The following is an 18,269-nucleotide window of genomic DNA, read 5'->3' on the forward strand; positions in this document are numbered from 1 at the left end:
ATGGTCTTAGTCATATGTGAAGAGGTAGGCACTTCTCTTGGAGGCTGGAATAGGTCATGCTACTAGTGCAAAATAGATTCTTCTGAGCAAATATATGTTTTGAACTAAATCTCAGTCAAATTCCCTCTCATTCTCATTGTCAAGGAGATAAAGAGATGCTTGAATTAGTTCCTAACTGTGGAGCCTATTATGTCCATATTATGTTAGTGTTGGAGTATGATATTGTTATGAATGCTAAAAAGCTGGAGGTGAAATTTCTTTCATAATTTATTTTATTTTTTTGTTGAAACAAAATATTATTACAAGAGCTGCATAAAAAATTAAATTTAGATCTTAGCTACAAGATTTCATTTAGCCATTCACGTCTAAATTGTCTTTATTTGTATAATACAAAATATTTAATTGATTTTTGAATTTCATTTATATTAATCGAATATGTTCAATAAACATTATTTTACAACTGTTGCACCTCATCCATAACATAGACGTATTTAATTTATAATATATTAGTCCTAAAAAACATACCTTATTACGTGTATCGACCATTTCTAAGGTCTCGTAAAAGAATTCCATGCTTTACTACTAATTTCCTTTGCTTTTTCAAATTGAAATCAAAATTCACATCAAAATTTCTGTACTTTTGGAGCTTCAAAATTTTACTCGAAATCGAAATTTAAGACCTTGGTCCAAGTATGGAGTGTGGAGATATCCTTTCCGAGAGGGCATTGCACTCTTGTTTGCTCATCTCTTTTGTCACCAGTGGGAATCCCCCAAGGTATCATACAATAAGACCACTGTTGGAAGTTGAAGAGAAGAAGAGAAAAAGAGAAGAAAAGAAGAAAGCAAGAGAAGGAAACAGGTGACAGTTTCCTAGAGCAATACATACAGCTCCATGTCTGCCTTCTACGTATTAATAATATAAAAACATTTAAGGCGACCTAATAGTAAAGTAACACACTCTTTTAACAATCTTTGAAGCTAGAGGTGTATAAATATCACCTAACTGCGGTTTGCTACAATCATTAGAGAAGGCGGGCTTAATTTAATGGTTTCGTGAAAATATTGATTAATTGATCCACAAATTTCAGAAAAGTAGTCCCCACAACCTTCTTCAGCACAGCATCCCTCACAAAATGAGAGTCAACTTCAATGTGCTTTATCTTCTCATAAAACACCGAACTACTAGCAATATGAATGATGGTTTGGTATTTTGCTTGAATACTAGATCTATTATTGGAGAAGGTTGGGGGTGGGGTTTTTGTTCACCTGGAAGATAAATCTCAATTTATAAATTGGTTGATTGGATTTACTATTTTGGCAGTGAGATGGGTATGCGACTGTTTATCCTTGGTGGTCTCAAGGCTGGATCAATTTGTTTGCTTTGTTTTTGAGCCAATTAATGGACATTACAGGGTTTGAATCAGTTAAGTCTCTGCATTGGTTCAGTTTCTTATCCATGATCATTCTTTAGAGTGCAGTTTTAGGACCCAAAAATCAATGATGGTCCAGGTAGGAATCAAGCCCATTTAAAATGTATTAAAGCAGAAAGGGTTGTGTTACAGGAATCATGCTTTAGAGAATAATTTCAGGCTCCAAAAATCAGTGATGTTCCCGATTGTAACCAAGCCTATTTAACCCGTTAAGCAAAAATGGGTTTGGGTTTTTTCCCGATAGGAGAAGGGAGATCAAATTTGAATGATGCAAGTACACAATGGCCACTCTAATGAAATGCAAAAAAAAAAAAAAAAAAAACAAGAAAAAAAGCCCTATGGCTTTTGGGTTATTGTGGTAATGTTAGATTGAAAAACCAGTATCTCCATGTTTAGCCAAAACCAGTGAAATCAAATATTGGTGACAAAAAAAGTTTGGCCTGGATTTATTTAAATTAAGAACTTGAAGAGGATCATTTGAGATTCTTGAGTTAAAATGAAAATTACAATAGTGGAGTACCCCAAATGAGCATATGAGTAGTGACCTTGATTTTATTTCATTCTTGGCAAATAGAATTCTAAATTGCATTGAGTGTTTCTGGTATGGAAAGGGATTGCAACAGATATTTGTGAGAAGTTTAATAAAGAGCCAAATTTAGGAGGTTGTAGTTGTTTCTAGTGTGAATTTACTGTCCTTGCAAGCTATGGGCAGTTTATTTTTACACTTCTGAATCTTGATCATTTTAGCTCACAGAATCCCAAAGTGTACTCTTCTGCGAGGATTTTATACTAGCTATGGATGTAATATTGGAGACTTTGGTATGTTGTGCTTTGATGGCTTATAAACATTAGGAAGTTAGAGTTAAACCTGTCAACTTTATGATAAAATGTTGAATTTTGTAGGCCCAAAACTGTAATTTGGATCTTTTATATGCTCTCGAAAAGGGAAATAATAGCTACATTTAAGTTTTGTAGTTATATTTATTATGACTATAAAAATTGAGATGATCTTTGGTGACTAAGGAAGGCAGCCTTGTGTTGGTTTGTCAAAAAGGTTTAGGTATATGTGCACACAAATAAATTTTAGGTGCGACAATCAAACTTGGAGGACACTGCCTACACAATATGTGGCATAATTATGAATACTTGGATAACATATGAATTGCTTTTGGTCTAGGTGGGTATATAATTTTTACATTATGTATTTCTCACCTTTGTTGATGGTTAAAGCTCATAAAGATTGAGACAGTAGTTGATACCAAATGGGATATCATATATGCTGAACCCATGAATCTTTTGCTTCTATTGCTGTTGATAGTGTGAATGTATATTTGTCCTTCTGTTTTTTCATGCCCTATGATTGAATTCTTTAAACTGTAGGTTGAAATATTCTTGGACTGTAGAACTGATTTCTTCCATTTTTTCCCTAGGGTTCTCAAACACATCATGCAGCTGTTTCACTGGATAATAGTAGTGGCATGTTTGGTAGATTCCGTGCATGGCATCATCGGGCTTCACCATTAAATGAAGAGAACCTGGGCTGCCACACTGTTGATCTTCGTACTTCAACAATAAAGATAGATGCGGAGGATACAGATTTGCATCTTTGTTTCCGAATTATTTCTCCATCAAAAACTTATACATTGCAGGTGTACAATTCATTATGAATAGCAGTCAGTTTTCCCCTTGATTGTGAATCCTCTACTTCCTTGTTCAGTTTACCAAATTTGACACAAAACCATGTTAGGATTCCCAAATCAATTGTGATTTCTATTTAATGTTATTATTTCCAAATCAATTGCGAGTTCTAATTGATGTGTTATGATTCCTAATCAATTGGGACTCTATTCAATGTTATGATTCCCAAATCAATTGGGATTTTTATTTAATGTGTTAGGATTCCCAAATCTAGGGTTGAGTCGATTAACGACTTGGATTGGGATATTTTACATTCCTAATAGTAGGGTTTCCTACTGAAGGATTTTTTCAAAGTAGAATAACCATTCTTATTGAATTTCAAGAGACACGATTACAAGATAAATAGTAGAGGAAGGTCACCAAATTAGGAAGGCCACAAAATCAGCAAATCAAATCACCACAAAATCAGCAAAACAAATCACCAGATCTCTAGGCTAGAAAACAGGAAACTGAAACTATTAAAAACTGAAATAGTAATTTCAAATTTTTAAAAATAGAATTTCCTAATTTATTCCCTAGAAATCCAACACCCCCCCCCCCCCCCTCTTAAGTTGGATCGTACATATCTATCATGCCCAACTTGCTTACAAAGAACTCAAAACTAGGTCTGAAAAGTCCTTTGGTGAAGATATCGGCTATTTGTTGAGTAGTAGGATCAAAAGGCATGCAAACAACTCCACTATCAATGTTCTTTTATGAAGTGTCTGTCAATCTCTACATGCTTCATGCGGTCATGTTGTACTGGATTTTGAGCAATACTTTAGCAGCTTTGTTGTCACAGTACAACTTCATTGGCATGTTCACCGGCATCCATAGCTCTTCAAGAATTCTCTTCTGCCATAGCATCTCACAAACTCCATTAGCCATAGCCCCATATTCTGCCTTGGCACTGCTCCTTGCAACCACATTTTGTTGCTTGCTTCGCCATGTGACCATATTTCCCCAGACATAAGTACAATATCTTGACATGGATCTCCTGCCAATAACTGAGCCTGCCTAGTTTGCATCAGTGTATGCCTCTATGTTCTGTTGTGTGGTCTTCTGGAAGAGTAAACCCTTGCCTGGTGTACTTTTCAAGTATCTGAGAATCCGATAAACTGTTTCAAGATGTTTCTCATAGGGTGAATGCATAAACTGGCTTACCAAACTCATAGCAAAAGCAATATCGGGCCGTGTATGTAATAAGTAAATTAACTTTCCCACCAACTTTTAATACCGAGTTATATTCACTAGATCACCTTCCCTGTCATCTCCAAGTTTCTGATTCGGATCTATTGGAGTGTCTACTGGCCTACAACAGCTCATCCGAGTCTCCTTAAGGAGGTCAAGGACATACTTCCGTTGGGGGACAACAATCCCTTTCTTCAACCGAGCAACCTCCATTCCAAGGAAATACCTCAGAAATCCTAAGTCCTTGATCTCAAATGTTGATGAGAGGGAAGTCTTCAATCGATTCATCTCAAGTACGTCATCTCTAGTGAGATTTATATCGTCTACATACACAATCAGTATTGTTATCTTCCCATTGTGTGAATGTCCTATAAACATCGTTGGATCACCTTGCCCTTGATTATACCCTTGACTTTTAACAAACTGAGTGAATTTATCAAACTAGGCTCTTGGTGACTATTTTAACCCATATAAGGACTTCTTTAGTTTACACACCTTTGTTCCAAACTTCTCACCAAATCCTAGAGGTGCATCCATGTACACTTCTTCCTCTAGGTCTCCATTAAGAAATGCATTTTTTATGTCCAACTAATGTAGAGGCCATTCATGATTAGCTGCAAGTGACAAAAGAACTCGTACAAAGTTTAGCTTTGCGACTAGAGCAAATGTCTCCAAGTAATCAATGCCATAGGTTTGAGTGAATCCCTTGGCGACCAATCGAGCTTTATACCGTTCTAGAGAACAATCATATTTATACTTGATTGTAAACACCCATTTGCACCTTACAGTTGTCTTTCCTCTTGGTAGATCAATTGACTTCCACATGCCATTTTTTTTAAGAGCTTTCATCTCCTTGAAGACAACCTCCTTCCACTCAAGAACTTTCAGAGCATTCTACACAGTATTAGGAATCTCTATACAAGACAATTGTGAGGTAAAAGCACGGAAAACAGGTGACAAATTTTCATATGACACATAATTGGACAATGGATGTTGGGTGCAAGACCTCACACCCTTCCCGACAACAATGGGAAGTTCAGAATCATCAAACTTAGGATTGGAACCAGACTCGAGTTCAAAACTAGAGGACTCAGAACTCGAAGATGAAATGGACTAAACATGAGGTAAAGGCTCAGTGAGGACATTACCTGGAGGGTTTGTGGATTTTGGACAGTATAAAGGATTGGAAGACCCTTTCTTTTTGAGTTGTCCTTTGTCGCGAGTAGACAATTTCAAATGGTACCAATGCTATGGTATTTTTTTTTTTTTTTTTCTGTTTCTCCTTATGATCATGAACACCATGAGATGGCACTGTAGGAAGACCCGCCTTTTCAGTATCTAAAAAACTCGACTTACTTTCTCCTAGTATAATAAAGCTTGGGTTTTCAGGTTGAATAATCAAAGTTGGAGAAGGATCATTTTGCGAGTCCTCAGTTTGGAAAAAAAATCATGAAACACAGCCGAATCTTTGTTTTGGGTGCAAGACATCACACCCTTCCGGACAGCAATGGGAAGTTCAGAATCATCAAACTTAGGATTGGAACCAGACTCGAGTTCAAAACTAGAGGACCTAGAACTCGAAGATGAAATGGACTGAACATGGGGTAAAGGCTTAGTGAGGACATTACCTGGAGGGTTTGTGGATTTTGGACAGTATAAAGGATTGGAAGACCCTTTCTTTTGAGTTCTCCTTTGTTGCGAGTAGACAATTTCAAATGGTACCAATGCTGTGGTATTTTTTTTTTTTTTTTTCTGTTTCTCCCTAGGATCATGAACACCATGAGATGGCACTGTAGGAAGACCTGCCTTTTCAGTATCTAAAAAACTCGAATTACTTTCTCCTGGTATAATAAAGCTTGGGTTTTCAGGTTGAATAATCAAAGTTGGAGAAGGATCATTTTGCGAGTCTTCAGTTTGGAAAAAAATCATGAAACACAGCCGAATCTTTGTTTTGGTTCTAGGGATGTAATTCAAAGAATGTGACATCCATTGTAACAAACTTTTTTTGGAAATGGGTTCAAAACATTTATACCCCTTTTGAGTGGGAGCATAACCAACAAACACACATTTTGTGGCTCGGGGTTCAAGTTTTCCTTGATTATGACTATGAATATGAACAAAAGTGGTACAATCAAATATCTTTAGTGGTAAAGAAGAAGACATCCGCTTTGTTGGATAAAACTTATGAAAAACATCAAATGGTGTTTCAAAGCCTAAAACCTGATTAGGCGTTCTATTTATGAGATATGTAGCTATAAGAACGGCTTCACCCTAAATATATTTAGGTACTTGATTGGTAAAAAGTAATACTCGAGCTACTTCTAATAAGTGTTTGTTTTTGCTTTCAGCCAAACCATTTTGTTGCGGAGTGTCAACACAAGAGCTTTGATGAACAATTCCTTTTTCAAGAAAAAATCAGCCCAAAATGTTTTGGAAAGATTCTCAACCATTATCACTCTGCAATATTTGAATATTTTTTTGAAATCGTGTTTGTACCATGGTGTAAAAATTTTGAAAATTGTTTCCACCTCAGATTTTTCCTTTATCAAATAAACCCAACTTAAACTCGTGTGTGATCATCAATAAAGGTCACAAACCATTTTTTTCTAGAATACGTAGATGTTCTATATGGGCCCCAGATATCACTATGAATCACAGTAAATGGTGTAGTTGGTTTGTAGGGCTGCGTGGAAAAGGATGCATGATGATGTTTAGCAAACTGACAAACTTCACATTGAAAAGAAGATGGACTTTTATTCCGAAATAAATTGGGAAACGAGTATTTTAAATATTGAAAACTAGGATGGCCTAACCTATAATGCCATAACATGATATCATTATCTTTGAAAACAGAAATAGAATTTAAGCAAGTACTTTGACATTGTCTACTCAAGTTAGGTCCATTGTCAAAGTAATAGAGTCCATCTTTTTCCTTAGCACTGCCAATCATCCTCCTTGTGGTCATTTCCTGAAACTCACAATAAGAAGAGTAGAAATTAGCTTGACATTGATGATCAGAGGTAATTTTACTGATGGACAACAAATTGCAAGAAAAATTTGGAACGTGCAGCACATCATGGATAATTAACAATGAAGTGAGTTTGATAGTTCCTATCCCGGAAATTACCGAGAGTGAACCATCTGCAATTTTGACCTTTTCATTGCCTGCACACGGACTAGGATGAGAACAATTTGGAGCAACCAGTCATATGATCAGTTGTGCCAGAATCAATTATCCAAGAATGAACAGAATTAGGAATAACACCTAAAAACGCAGTAGCAAGAGAGTTACCCTTCTGTACCGAAGAACAAGACGGAGTTAAGGACAGTTTTGGAGGTTGAAACAAATTTTATAGGTGCTCTAATTGCTCATTGGTAAAAAGGACTGCATCCGAGTTGGGAGAAGGCTCTTGAGTCTCTTCAGCAGTGACTTGATAGGCATGACTGTCATGTTTGGATTTTGGCTTCCAATTTGTTGGTTTACCATGAAGCTTCCAACACATCTCCTTCATATGCCACGGTTTTTTGTAATGCTCGCACCTTGGTTTCTTTCGCCCATTGAGCCCATTGAGTTTTGTAACCATGAGATAAAGGGCTGAGTTCTTGGAATAGTAATCAGCAGATACAGACTTGGGAGTATTGGGTGGAATGGTTTCGGAAGTACCAGAAGAGCCGGTAGGATTTCTTTGGGCACTGGTCATCACTGAGTTATACGACATCATCAGAAGAAAAGAGCACGAGGCTCTGATACCATGAAGGATTTTTTAGAAGAAAAATAACCATTCTTATTGAATTTCAAGAGACACAATTACAAGATAAATAGTAGAGGAAGGCCACCAAATTAGGAAGGCCACAAAATCAGCAAATCAAATCAGCTAATCTCTCGGCTAGAAAACAGGAAACTAAAACTACTAAAAACTGAAATAGTAATTTCAAATTTTAAAAAATAGAATTTCCTAATTTATTCCCTAGAAATCCGACACCTACCCTATATATATGTAACCCCACGGGGCTTTTTAACATAATTTATAGCCTTTGGCTAATTTGGAGGCAGATCCCTTTGAAGTGATAAACCCTTTTTTTATCTTTCTATTTTCCTTCCTTCCAAATTTCTTCCATTTCCCTACGATAAAACCCTAGGGTATTATCATTTGGTATTAGAGCCAACATTCTTATGGATGTCATTAATCTTCCGATAAATGTGAGATCTTGGAATTTTTCCTCGAAGGGACAATGATGACCCTACTTGTTGGGTTTCTAGGGTTGAAAAGTACTTTTGCTTTCACTGCAACCCAAAAACATGTAAAGTTGTGATTGCTGCTATTAGTCTGGATGGCGATACTATTTAACAAAATGATTGGTTTGAAGCTTGTTATGGTTTGTCATGGGCAGAATTCGTTTCTGGATTACTTGTTGGATTTGGGCCCACTGGATATGAGAATATTGATGGGGAGCTTGCCAAAACATGCAAAACTAGCATTTTCTTGGAGTACCGGACAGGATTTGAGTGGCTATGAAACAGGACTATAGATTGGAATGAAAGCCAACTTGTCGTTATTTTATTGGTCTCTTACCTAACATTTGGTGCAAGGTCAAAGTGCGTGAGCCACAAACTATGACCCCGGCAATTTCCTATGCACAGCTAGAAGAAGAGAAGTTGGGAGAAGAATGGCATCACTCCAACCAGACCATTAGCAAACAGAATGTCAACAACGCTATTGCACCACTTGTTCACTTGCTCCTTGCAATCCTCCTCCCAAACGATTGACTCAAGTGGAACTTAAAAAGAGAACAAAAAAGGATTTGTGTTGGCATTGTGATGTGAAGTAACATAGAGGGCACCACTGCAAAAAGGGACAACTCTTGATGATTAAACTAGTGGAGGAGCCAGAAGAGGTTGAGGATGACTGCACTGATTCATATTAGGAATGTATGGATTCTGATGATGATGATGAATCTACTACTTTTTCAGTTTTTTCTGTAGTTGGGTATGCTAATCCTCAAACCAAGAAAATTAATGGCTTCCAAAAATGCAACTTATACCTATCTTAATTGATACGGGTAGCATTAAAAAATTCATAGACACAAAAAATTTTAAATGGCTAGCCTATTGTGTGGAGCAATTTGAAAAGTTTGATGTAAAGGTTGCAGATGGAAGGACCTTGACATGTCAGAGCAAGTGTTCAAAGGTTGTACTTATTATGCAGAATCATGGGTTGTATGTTGATTTCTTTTTGTTGCCACTAGAAGACTATGAAGTGGTTTTGGGTATTGAATGGTTAAGGACTTTAGGTGCTATAGCTTGGAATTTTTCTAAATTGGTTATGAAGTTTGCCGTGAACAGCTAGAGAATGAGTGTTGGAGGCAAATATTATGGTAATGTCACTATCGTTTCAAGCCATCATATGAAGAAGCTCCTTAAAAAGGAGTGACATGGCTGCCTGGTACAACTTTGAGCAGCAGAGGAATTACAACATCAATCTGACCAAGATGAAGGGCTAGAATCTGTTATTTCAGAATAACCTATTTTTGGAGCCACATGGATTACCATCTCAGCAAACACATGATCACCACATTCCTCTATTGCTAGGTAGTGCCCCTACTAACGTCTGTCCTTATCGCTTTCCTAATTTTTAGAAGGAAGAAATAAAAAAAGATTGTGAAAGAAATATTAGATGTTGACATAATTCAACCAAGTGGCCCATATTCTTCTCCCATCTTATTGATGAAGAAGGATGGCACTTGGGGGATATGTTTTGATTATTGAGCATTGAACAAGAACATTGTGAAGAATAAATATCCTATCCTTGTTGTGGATGAGTTGTTAGATGAGTTGGGAGGTGCCCAACAATTCACCAAACTTGATTTGAGGTCAGGCTATCACCAGATTTGGAAACATGAGGATGAAACTCAGAAGACTGTGTTTTGAACTCATGATGGTGATTATGAGTTCTTGATTATGCATTCTAGGTTTACCAATGCGCCTTCAACTTTCCAAAATCTCATGAATGACATTTTCCGACCTTAGCAACACAAGTTTGTTCTCATATTTTTTTTTATGATATCCTGATATATAGTTCATCCCTTGATGATCCTTTATGTCATTTGCGGACTATAGTCACCACTCTTCATGAACATCATGTGTTCCTTAAGAAATCTGAATGCTGTTTGCTCAATTGCATGTGGAATACCTTGGGCATATTGTTTCCCAAGAAAGTGTTTCAGTTGATCTTCTAAAATACAAACGATGACAGATAATCCATGAACAATCAAAATGCTGCAAGGATTTTTGGGGTTGACTAGTTACTAGTTTGCCAAGGATTATGGAAAGCTTCGTCCTCCACCGGCTGCTCTAGTGAAAAAGGATATTTTCAATGAGTGAGGAAGCTGAATAAGCCTTTGTCAAGATTAAGTTTGCAATTTTTACCACACGAGTTCTTGACTAACTATATTTCAACAAGGTGTTCATCATTGAGTCTGATGCATCAACAGTTGGCATTGGTGCAATTTTAATGCAAGATGGACGCCCCATTGCTTTTACCAGTAAGGCTCTTTCTCGATCCCACATCAGCATGCCTGTTTATGACAAAGAAGTGCTAGTCATTGTGCATGCAGTTACAAAGTGGAGACTTTGTATTTAATTGGCCAAAATTTTTTAATCCAAACTGATCACAAGAGTCTGAAATATTTTTTTGGAGAAATGAATCTGTCTGTCCTATGGAACAACAGAGGTGGGTCACAAAGTTGTTGGGCTATGACTATGAGATTAATTACAAGAAAGGGACTGAGAATGTGGTGGCAGATGCACTCTCACAACTTCCTAAACTAGTAAACTTGTAGCTATTTCTATACTTGCATGTACTGCTCTTTGACAAATCAGGAAGGAATGGTGGCAAAACCCAGTGACTACAGGTATTATCCAAAAACTACCAGAAGAACCAACTTCAATCCCTCCTTACTTTTGGGACTCTTTAAACTTACTGTATAAGGGGAGGATTTTATCAGTGCCTAATTCAGCCCACAATCACCGACTGCAAGTCACTCTAAATTTCTTAAAACCTAAAATTGCATTTTTGAAGAATTTTATTGGAAGGGGATGAAGGGTGAAATCAAAAGGTTTGTGGCAGAATGTGATGTTTGTCGACCATAGAAAGGGAAAACAGTGGCAAGTCTGACATAGGAGCATGCTTAATGAGTGCAAGTGAAATTTGGGTTGTTGGGAGATGGCATAACAATGCAAACAAATTTAATTCTGGAAGATTTTTACAAGTAGGTTTGTCCCAATTTTGAGCCCATTTTTGAAAAGCTTCTAGAAGTTGAAAATGTGCGCATTATACCTGGGATTAAAGTTGAAGAAGTGCTCTTTTCAACTGATTTAATACGACACTAATTGGAGTTTTCTACTAGAAGTTATGATAGTCTGAATTTATTGTGCAATCTGCCAGTTTAAGCTTTTTATGTGCCAGTTTGTATTCCCTATGTCAGAAAGCATGTTTTTTTCTTCTTTTAAGTTATTTTTTTTTGTCAAAGTCAATTAATTTTATCTATAAAATTTGGAGTATCATTTTCCTAAACTTGAAGGGCTATTGCAAGTCTATAAAAGCGTCTGAGCCATGTGATAGCAGATTAGATTGTTATGTGAATGAAAACTGGAGACTTTCACTTTGCCTTGTTTCTTTTCTGTTCTATATATCCTTTATGAGTGGTGAACTTTATTTTTTAAACTTTGTATCTCTAAAGTGGTGAATCTTCTATATCTTTAGAGTGGTGAGTTTTTTGCTTTTGTATCTCTTGGTGGATTCCATCAAGTGGTGAGCAAGGCTACCTATTGTGTGTCTGTGTGTGACCTGCTAGTTCCTTGTTTCTAGCAACCCCGCATCAATTTGGTATGAGAGAAAAAATTTCTTATGGCTGCTCGTTGTCATCTTGTGCAAGAACAACAAGATAGAGAATTTCGTGATCTTGAAACAAATGAGATGAGAAAGCAAATCTAGGAACTCTAGCCACTTCTTGAACTCTATGAGAATCATGCTGATGATGAAAATAGTTCTAAAAATGGTTCTAACAATGTTGATGGTGATCTTAATCCTTTCCATCATGTCTCAAGTGATGACTCTTCTTCTCATCACTGTCAAAGAAACAATCAGAAGTTTTCTAGAGGCTCTTATGTGGAACTTGATACTCTACAATTTGAAGGAAGAATGCAACATGATGATTTCATTAATTGGCTTCAAAATGTTGAGAGGGTCTTTGATTTCAAGGACTACTCAGATGAATGCAAACTGAAGTTAGTTGCATTAGAACTTTGAAAATATGCTTCCTTAATCCTTATGCTATGTATTGATCATTTGGGAGCTTTATTTTAGGCCATAAGAGATCAAAAATTATATGCCAACTTAAAGAAGTGACAATTCTACACTACCAGCTTGGTTTTCTTAGGCTATGTTGTTTCCAGAAAAGGAGATGGATCCTAACAAGATTGAAGCAATTATGAGCTGGCCTATTCCACAATCATTACATGATATTCAGAGTTTTCATGACTTCGCATCTTTTTATCCTAGGTTTATCAAGGATTTCAATTCTATTATTGCTTCAATCACTGAATGTTTGAAAGTAGGCAATTTTAAGTGGACAAATGAAGTTGATAAGAGTTTTAAACTCATTAAACAAAAGGTGACAAATGCACCTGTACTTTCTCTGCCTGATTTTAACCAAGTCTTTGAAGTTGAATGTGATGCTTCCAACGTGGGAATTGGTGGAGTCCTTAGCCAAGAAGGTAAACCTGTTGCTTTTATAGTGAAACACTTAGTGATTCTCAGAGAAAATGTTCAGTTTATAACGAAGAATTTTATGCCATTGTTTGTGCTTCAGATCATTGGAGTCAATACTTCCTAAGCCATTTGTGCTCTATCCTAATCATGAAGCATTAAAGCTTCTCCATAGACAGCAGAAACTTTTTAGGTGTCATACACCATGGACTGAGTATGTTCAATTTTCAGCTTTTCTATTAAGTTTAAATCTGGAATTTGGAATGTTGTTGTTGTTGTTGCTTTGAATCGTAGGCATTCTTTGCTAACTACTATGTAGGTGAAAGTTGCAGGTTTAGAAGTGTTGAAAGATATGTACAAGCTAGATGGTGATTTCAGCAAGATATTGGCAGAATGTGCAAATGGGCCGTCTAAGCATTTTCTAGTGCTGGATGGTTTTCTTTTCAGGGAGAACCGTTTGTGCATTCCACAAGGTTCTTTAAGGGAGGCTATTATCTTTGAACTTCATATTAGAGGTCATGCTGGACATTTTGGCAGAGATAAGACGCACGCTTTTGTTAAAGAAAATTGTTATTGGCCGAAGATGGAAATAGATGTCACTAGGTTTATTCAGCGTTGCAGATCATGCCATATAGCCAAAACTCAATAGTCAAAACACAGGATTATACACTCCATTGCCAGTAGCTAAAGCTCCATCAGAAGATGCTAGTATGGATTTTGTCCTTGGATTGCCTGGGAGCTCACAGAAAAAAGATTCTGTCATGATGGTGGTTGATCGTTTCTATAAAATGGTGTATTTTATTCCGTGTAGCAAAACTCTAGATGTTACTAATGTTGCTGATTTGTACTTTAGAGATATTATCAAACTTCCTGGCATTCCAACACTATGGAGAAACCTTGGAACTCATCATCAATTCAACACCACTTGTCATCCCCAAACTGATGGTTAAATAGAGGTTGTAAACAAGAGTTTGGGAAATTTTATGAGGAGTTTGGTTGTGAAGAATGTTAATGATTTGGATCTTGTTTTGCCACAAGATGAATTTGCTTTAAATCATTCAACTGGACAAAGTATTTACTGTAGTCCTTTTCAAGCTGTTTATGGTCAGAATCCACCAAGTCCATTGTATTTGGTTCCTCTTCCAACTACCAATAATTTTAGTGGAGAAGCGGAAGAAAGAGCTAAACAAATTCAGAAGCCACATGAACAGATCCGGGAGAAGATTGCAAAGTAAAATGAGAAGTATTGTGACCAAGTCAACAAGTATGGAAGATATGCTGAATTCGGTGAAGGCAATCTGGTTTGGGTTCATCTTGGAAAAGGGAGATTCCCCCTTTGAAAATTTGGAAAGCTCATGCCAAGGGCTGATGGTCCTTTCATAGTTCTCAAGGGGATTGGTGAAAATGCATACAAGATTGAATTTCTAGCTGATTTTGATGTTTTCAGACACTTCAATATTGCTGATTTATCTCCTTTTTATGGTGCTGATAGCACATATGGTTCAAGGGTGAGTTTTCTTCAACCAGGGGAGCATGACACAGGAGTGTGCTCAATGAGTGCAAGTGAATTTGGTCTGTTGGGAGATGGCTTCACAATGCATACAAATTCAGTTCTGGAAGATGTGGACCAGCAGGTTTTGGCTCAATTTTGAGCCCATTTTTGAAAAGCTTCTAGAAGTTGAAAATGTGTGTGCAATACCTGGGATTAAAGTTGAAGAAGTGCCCTTTTCTAGGATTAAATAAGACATTAGTTGGAGTTTTCTATTAGAAATTATGGTAGTTTGAATTTTAGTGTGTAATCTGCCAGTTTAAGCTTTTTATGTCTGTTTGTATTCCCAAATCAATTGGGATTTCTAATTAATGTGTTAGGATTCCCAAATAAATTGAGATTTCTAATGTATTATGATTCCCAAATCAGTTGGGATTCTATTTAATATTATAATTCCCAAATCAATTGGGATTTTTTTTAATGTGTAGGATTTCCAAATCAATGATTGATTCCATTAAGGACATGGATTAAGATATTTTACATTCATGATAGGAGTGGGGTTCCCTACCCCATATATATGTAACCCTACAGGGTTTATTTATTTATTTATTTATTTTTTATTTTTTATTTTTTATTTTTTTTCATTCAAGCAATAACATAATTCATAGCCTTTGTGTAATTTGGGGGCAGGTCCTTCGAAGTGATCAACCCTTCTTTCTCTTTCTATTATCCATCCTTTCAATTTCCCCAATTTGTTGACGATAAAGCCCTAGGGTCTTATCAAACCTTAAGAATTCAGACTATAAATGAAGTATAGGATTTTCTTGTAAATTGGCTTATGGATGATTGGGGTTGGTAAAATATGCAGTTGGATGGAGGGTTTTGCAATTGATTGATGATTTATCTAGATGGTTGAAATTTTCCTCCCCTTTCCCCCCAGCGGGCCGTGGCTGCACACAACCGGGAAAAAAAAAAAAAAAGGCAACATAAGAAGTGTGCTAGACAACTAATGGAATTGGGTCCTTACATTTTTCATACTTGTGTTCTTGCCTTTCAAGTGTGTAATGTTTGAGGGTTAATAAAAGTTGAATTCATCTAAGATTTGGCGTATGTACATGGTGTAACCAACATGCACATGTATATAATACTACATATAACAATCTAGCTTGCTACTATTTGAGGTTGAAGGATAGAAGGAAAGAGAGAATAGGAGATACAATGACAAGATAGACACAAATTTGAAGGCCTAATGCTTAGGAATCAATAAATATAAGTAAGGAAGCCTAATAAAACTAGAATACTACATCCTTGATATATAAACCCTAGAATCTACTAATTTAGGGACTAATGAAATACTTAAAGAAAAATACTAGGAAAATAGAAAAATAAAAAACCCGACAATTTTTTAAAATTGACCAACCAATTCCAAATACCTTGAATCTTGCTCATGTGACCTTTGCATGTATTTCTTCAACATGTCTCTATAAAACAAATATAGGCATAAAATTGTGCACAAATTCCCACCCCCCAAGCAAGTGCGCAATCACATGGTGATAATTTATTCTTGTGTATTTACAATTTTTAGGTTTTTTTATTTATTCTTGACCAAGTCTCCTGAAAAGAATTGCAAGCTTTCCTTTAATTGGTAGGTGATTTTTTAGAAATTTGGGCAAAAATATTTAGGATTCTTTTCCAAATAAATTAGGTCTAAGGATATTCATCATCCTTGGATTATATAAACCGAGTGATAGGAACCTAGAATAGGTCATCTTTTAACTTATTGGATTTGGACAGCACAAACTTCATCAACCTCTATTTTGGAGGATCATAATTGATGTGAAGTTAGAGATGCAAGAATGAAGAAATAAATATGACCTAACCTCATCTTGTTCTAACCCATAGACCCATTGCACAATCTAATTACTAAAATAACGTGTTCTCTTCTAACACTCCCCTTCAAGATGAAGGTGTATAAATATCACCTAACCTCTTCTTGTTATAAGTTATAACCATTAGACAAAACGAACTACATATTCTCTTCTAACACTCCCCCTCAAGATGGAGGTGTATAAATATGACCTAACCTCATCTTGTTCTAACCCATAGACGAGGCAAGCTACATATGCTCTTCTAACACTTCCCCTCAAGATGGAGGTGCGTAAATATCACCTAACCTCATCTTGTTATAACCATTAGAAAAGGCAAGCGTAAGCAGAGACTTTGTGAAAACATTGCCCATGCACAAATTTCAAATATGGAATCCTCACGATCTTCTTAAACACAGCATCCCTCCAAAATGGAAATCAACTTCAATATGTTTCGTTCTCTGATGAAACATGGGATTGCTAGCAATATAAATGACAACTTGATTATCACAAAACATATTTATTGGCTTTGTTGCCAAGAAATCCATCTCTTACATATGAGACTTCGGCCCCAATAACTCACTCATAGTATGAGCCATAGCTTGGTATTTTGCTTCAGCACTAGATCTTGCTACAATAGTTTGTTTCTTACTACACTTGGTAACAAGATTACTTTCGACATACAGTATCTAGTAGTAGGCCTTCAATCATTAACACGGCTAGACCATCCCAATATGCAAATGAGTCCCCATAATCTCACTATTTATGCTACATTTATATATCCAACTTTTGTTTGAAGAATCTTTGAGATTACAAACAACATCCCAATGTGGGTGCTTGGGATGTCCATAAATTGAGTCTCAACTCTTACAACAAAAGATGTGTAAGGTTTAGTGACACTCAAGTAGGTCAACTTGCCAATGGACTGCCTATATCAATGTTTATCTTCAAAATTTAGTGGTATTGGATAAAGCCACAAAGAGACCACCATGCTAAATTTTTCAAACCAAGCTCGAAGAGATTGCTTAAGACCATAAATAGCCTTATGCTACCTGCATACTTCACCATCTTGCCCCTAGTAGCTCCATATATGTCTCTTCCTACAAATCTCCCTACAAGAAGACGTTTTGGACATCCAATTCATATAAATGGCCAATCAAAATCATCAGACAATGAGATCAATATTGGAACATAATTTAGTTGACAACATGACAGAAGGTTTCAAAATAATCAATATCATATGTTTGGGTATATACGCTTTGCAACCAATCAAGTCTTAAGCCATTTGATAGAATCGTCAAGTAGATTTTTGATAGTGTAGAACCAACGACACCTAATCCACTCCTTATGTGGAGGAACATCCACCAAGTCACATGACCTTTAAGCGGGAAAGCACTTTGACATGTGAGGAAAGGATAGAAACATAGGAAATAGACAAGGTAAAAGGACATGTATGACCGGGAAGGTGAAGAAATGAAGCATTAATAAGCAATAGCATAAGCAACCAGGGACTGTTGATGCATGTTTGAGTACTTGACAAACAATGTTCCAATCCAAGTCACATTAGTATGGGTCTCTAGAACCAGAAATCGAAACAGTGATGGGCAGAAGAGGTGGCACAAGAATGCAAGTATTAGGGGCATGTTGTGGTAGTCATGTCTTTGCTTGCTTTGTGTCATTGATAAACCCTTTATTATTTCTTTGAAAGGAGTAGAAGATTTTTCCAAAGGGATAAGGGTAGCAACAGGATGATCAAGACATGAAGGGGCACTGTAAATCATCGATGAACTCAAATAGATTCATCTAGGAGGATTCAACACTAGAGCGCAAGGTGACATCAATACTTACA

General features: G+C 36.5%; 1 protein-coding gene across 12 annotated transcripts in view; it reads left to right on the plus strand.

The window, feature by feature from the left end:
- The window catches only part of LOC131154260 (ADP-ribosylation factor GTPase-activating protein AGD4-like), a 132,081-nt gene that overhangs the window by 72,229 nt on the left and 41,583 nt on the right, over positions 1–18,269 (plus strand). For 9 of the 12 annotated variants that reach the window (XR_009136400.1, XR_009136399.1, XR_009136401.1 and 6 more), the window contains one exon: positions 2,861–3,079. The exons of the other annotated variants lie outside the window; for them this stretch is intronic. Coding sequence is in view for 5 of the 9 variants with exons in the window: in XM_058106918.1 (XP_057962901.1) it covers positions 2,861–3,079 (219 nt within the window). In the remaining 4 variants the exon portion in view is untranslated. The remainder of the gene's footprint in view (positions 1–2,860; positions 3,080–18,269) is intronic. 12 annotated transcript variants of the gene reach the window in all.

This window comes from Malania oleifera, chromosome 4 (genome assembly GCF_029873635.1).
Source record: "Malania oleifera isolate guangnan ecotype guangnan chromosome 4, ASM2987363v1, whole genome shotgun sequence".
In the NCBI taxonomy this organism is placed as follows: Eukaryota; Viridiplantae; Streptophyta; class Magnoliopsida; order Santalales; family Ximeniaceae; genus Malania; species Malania oleifera.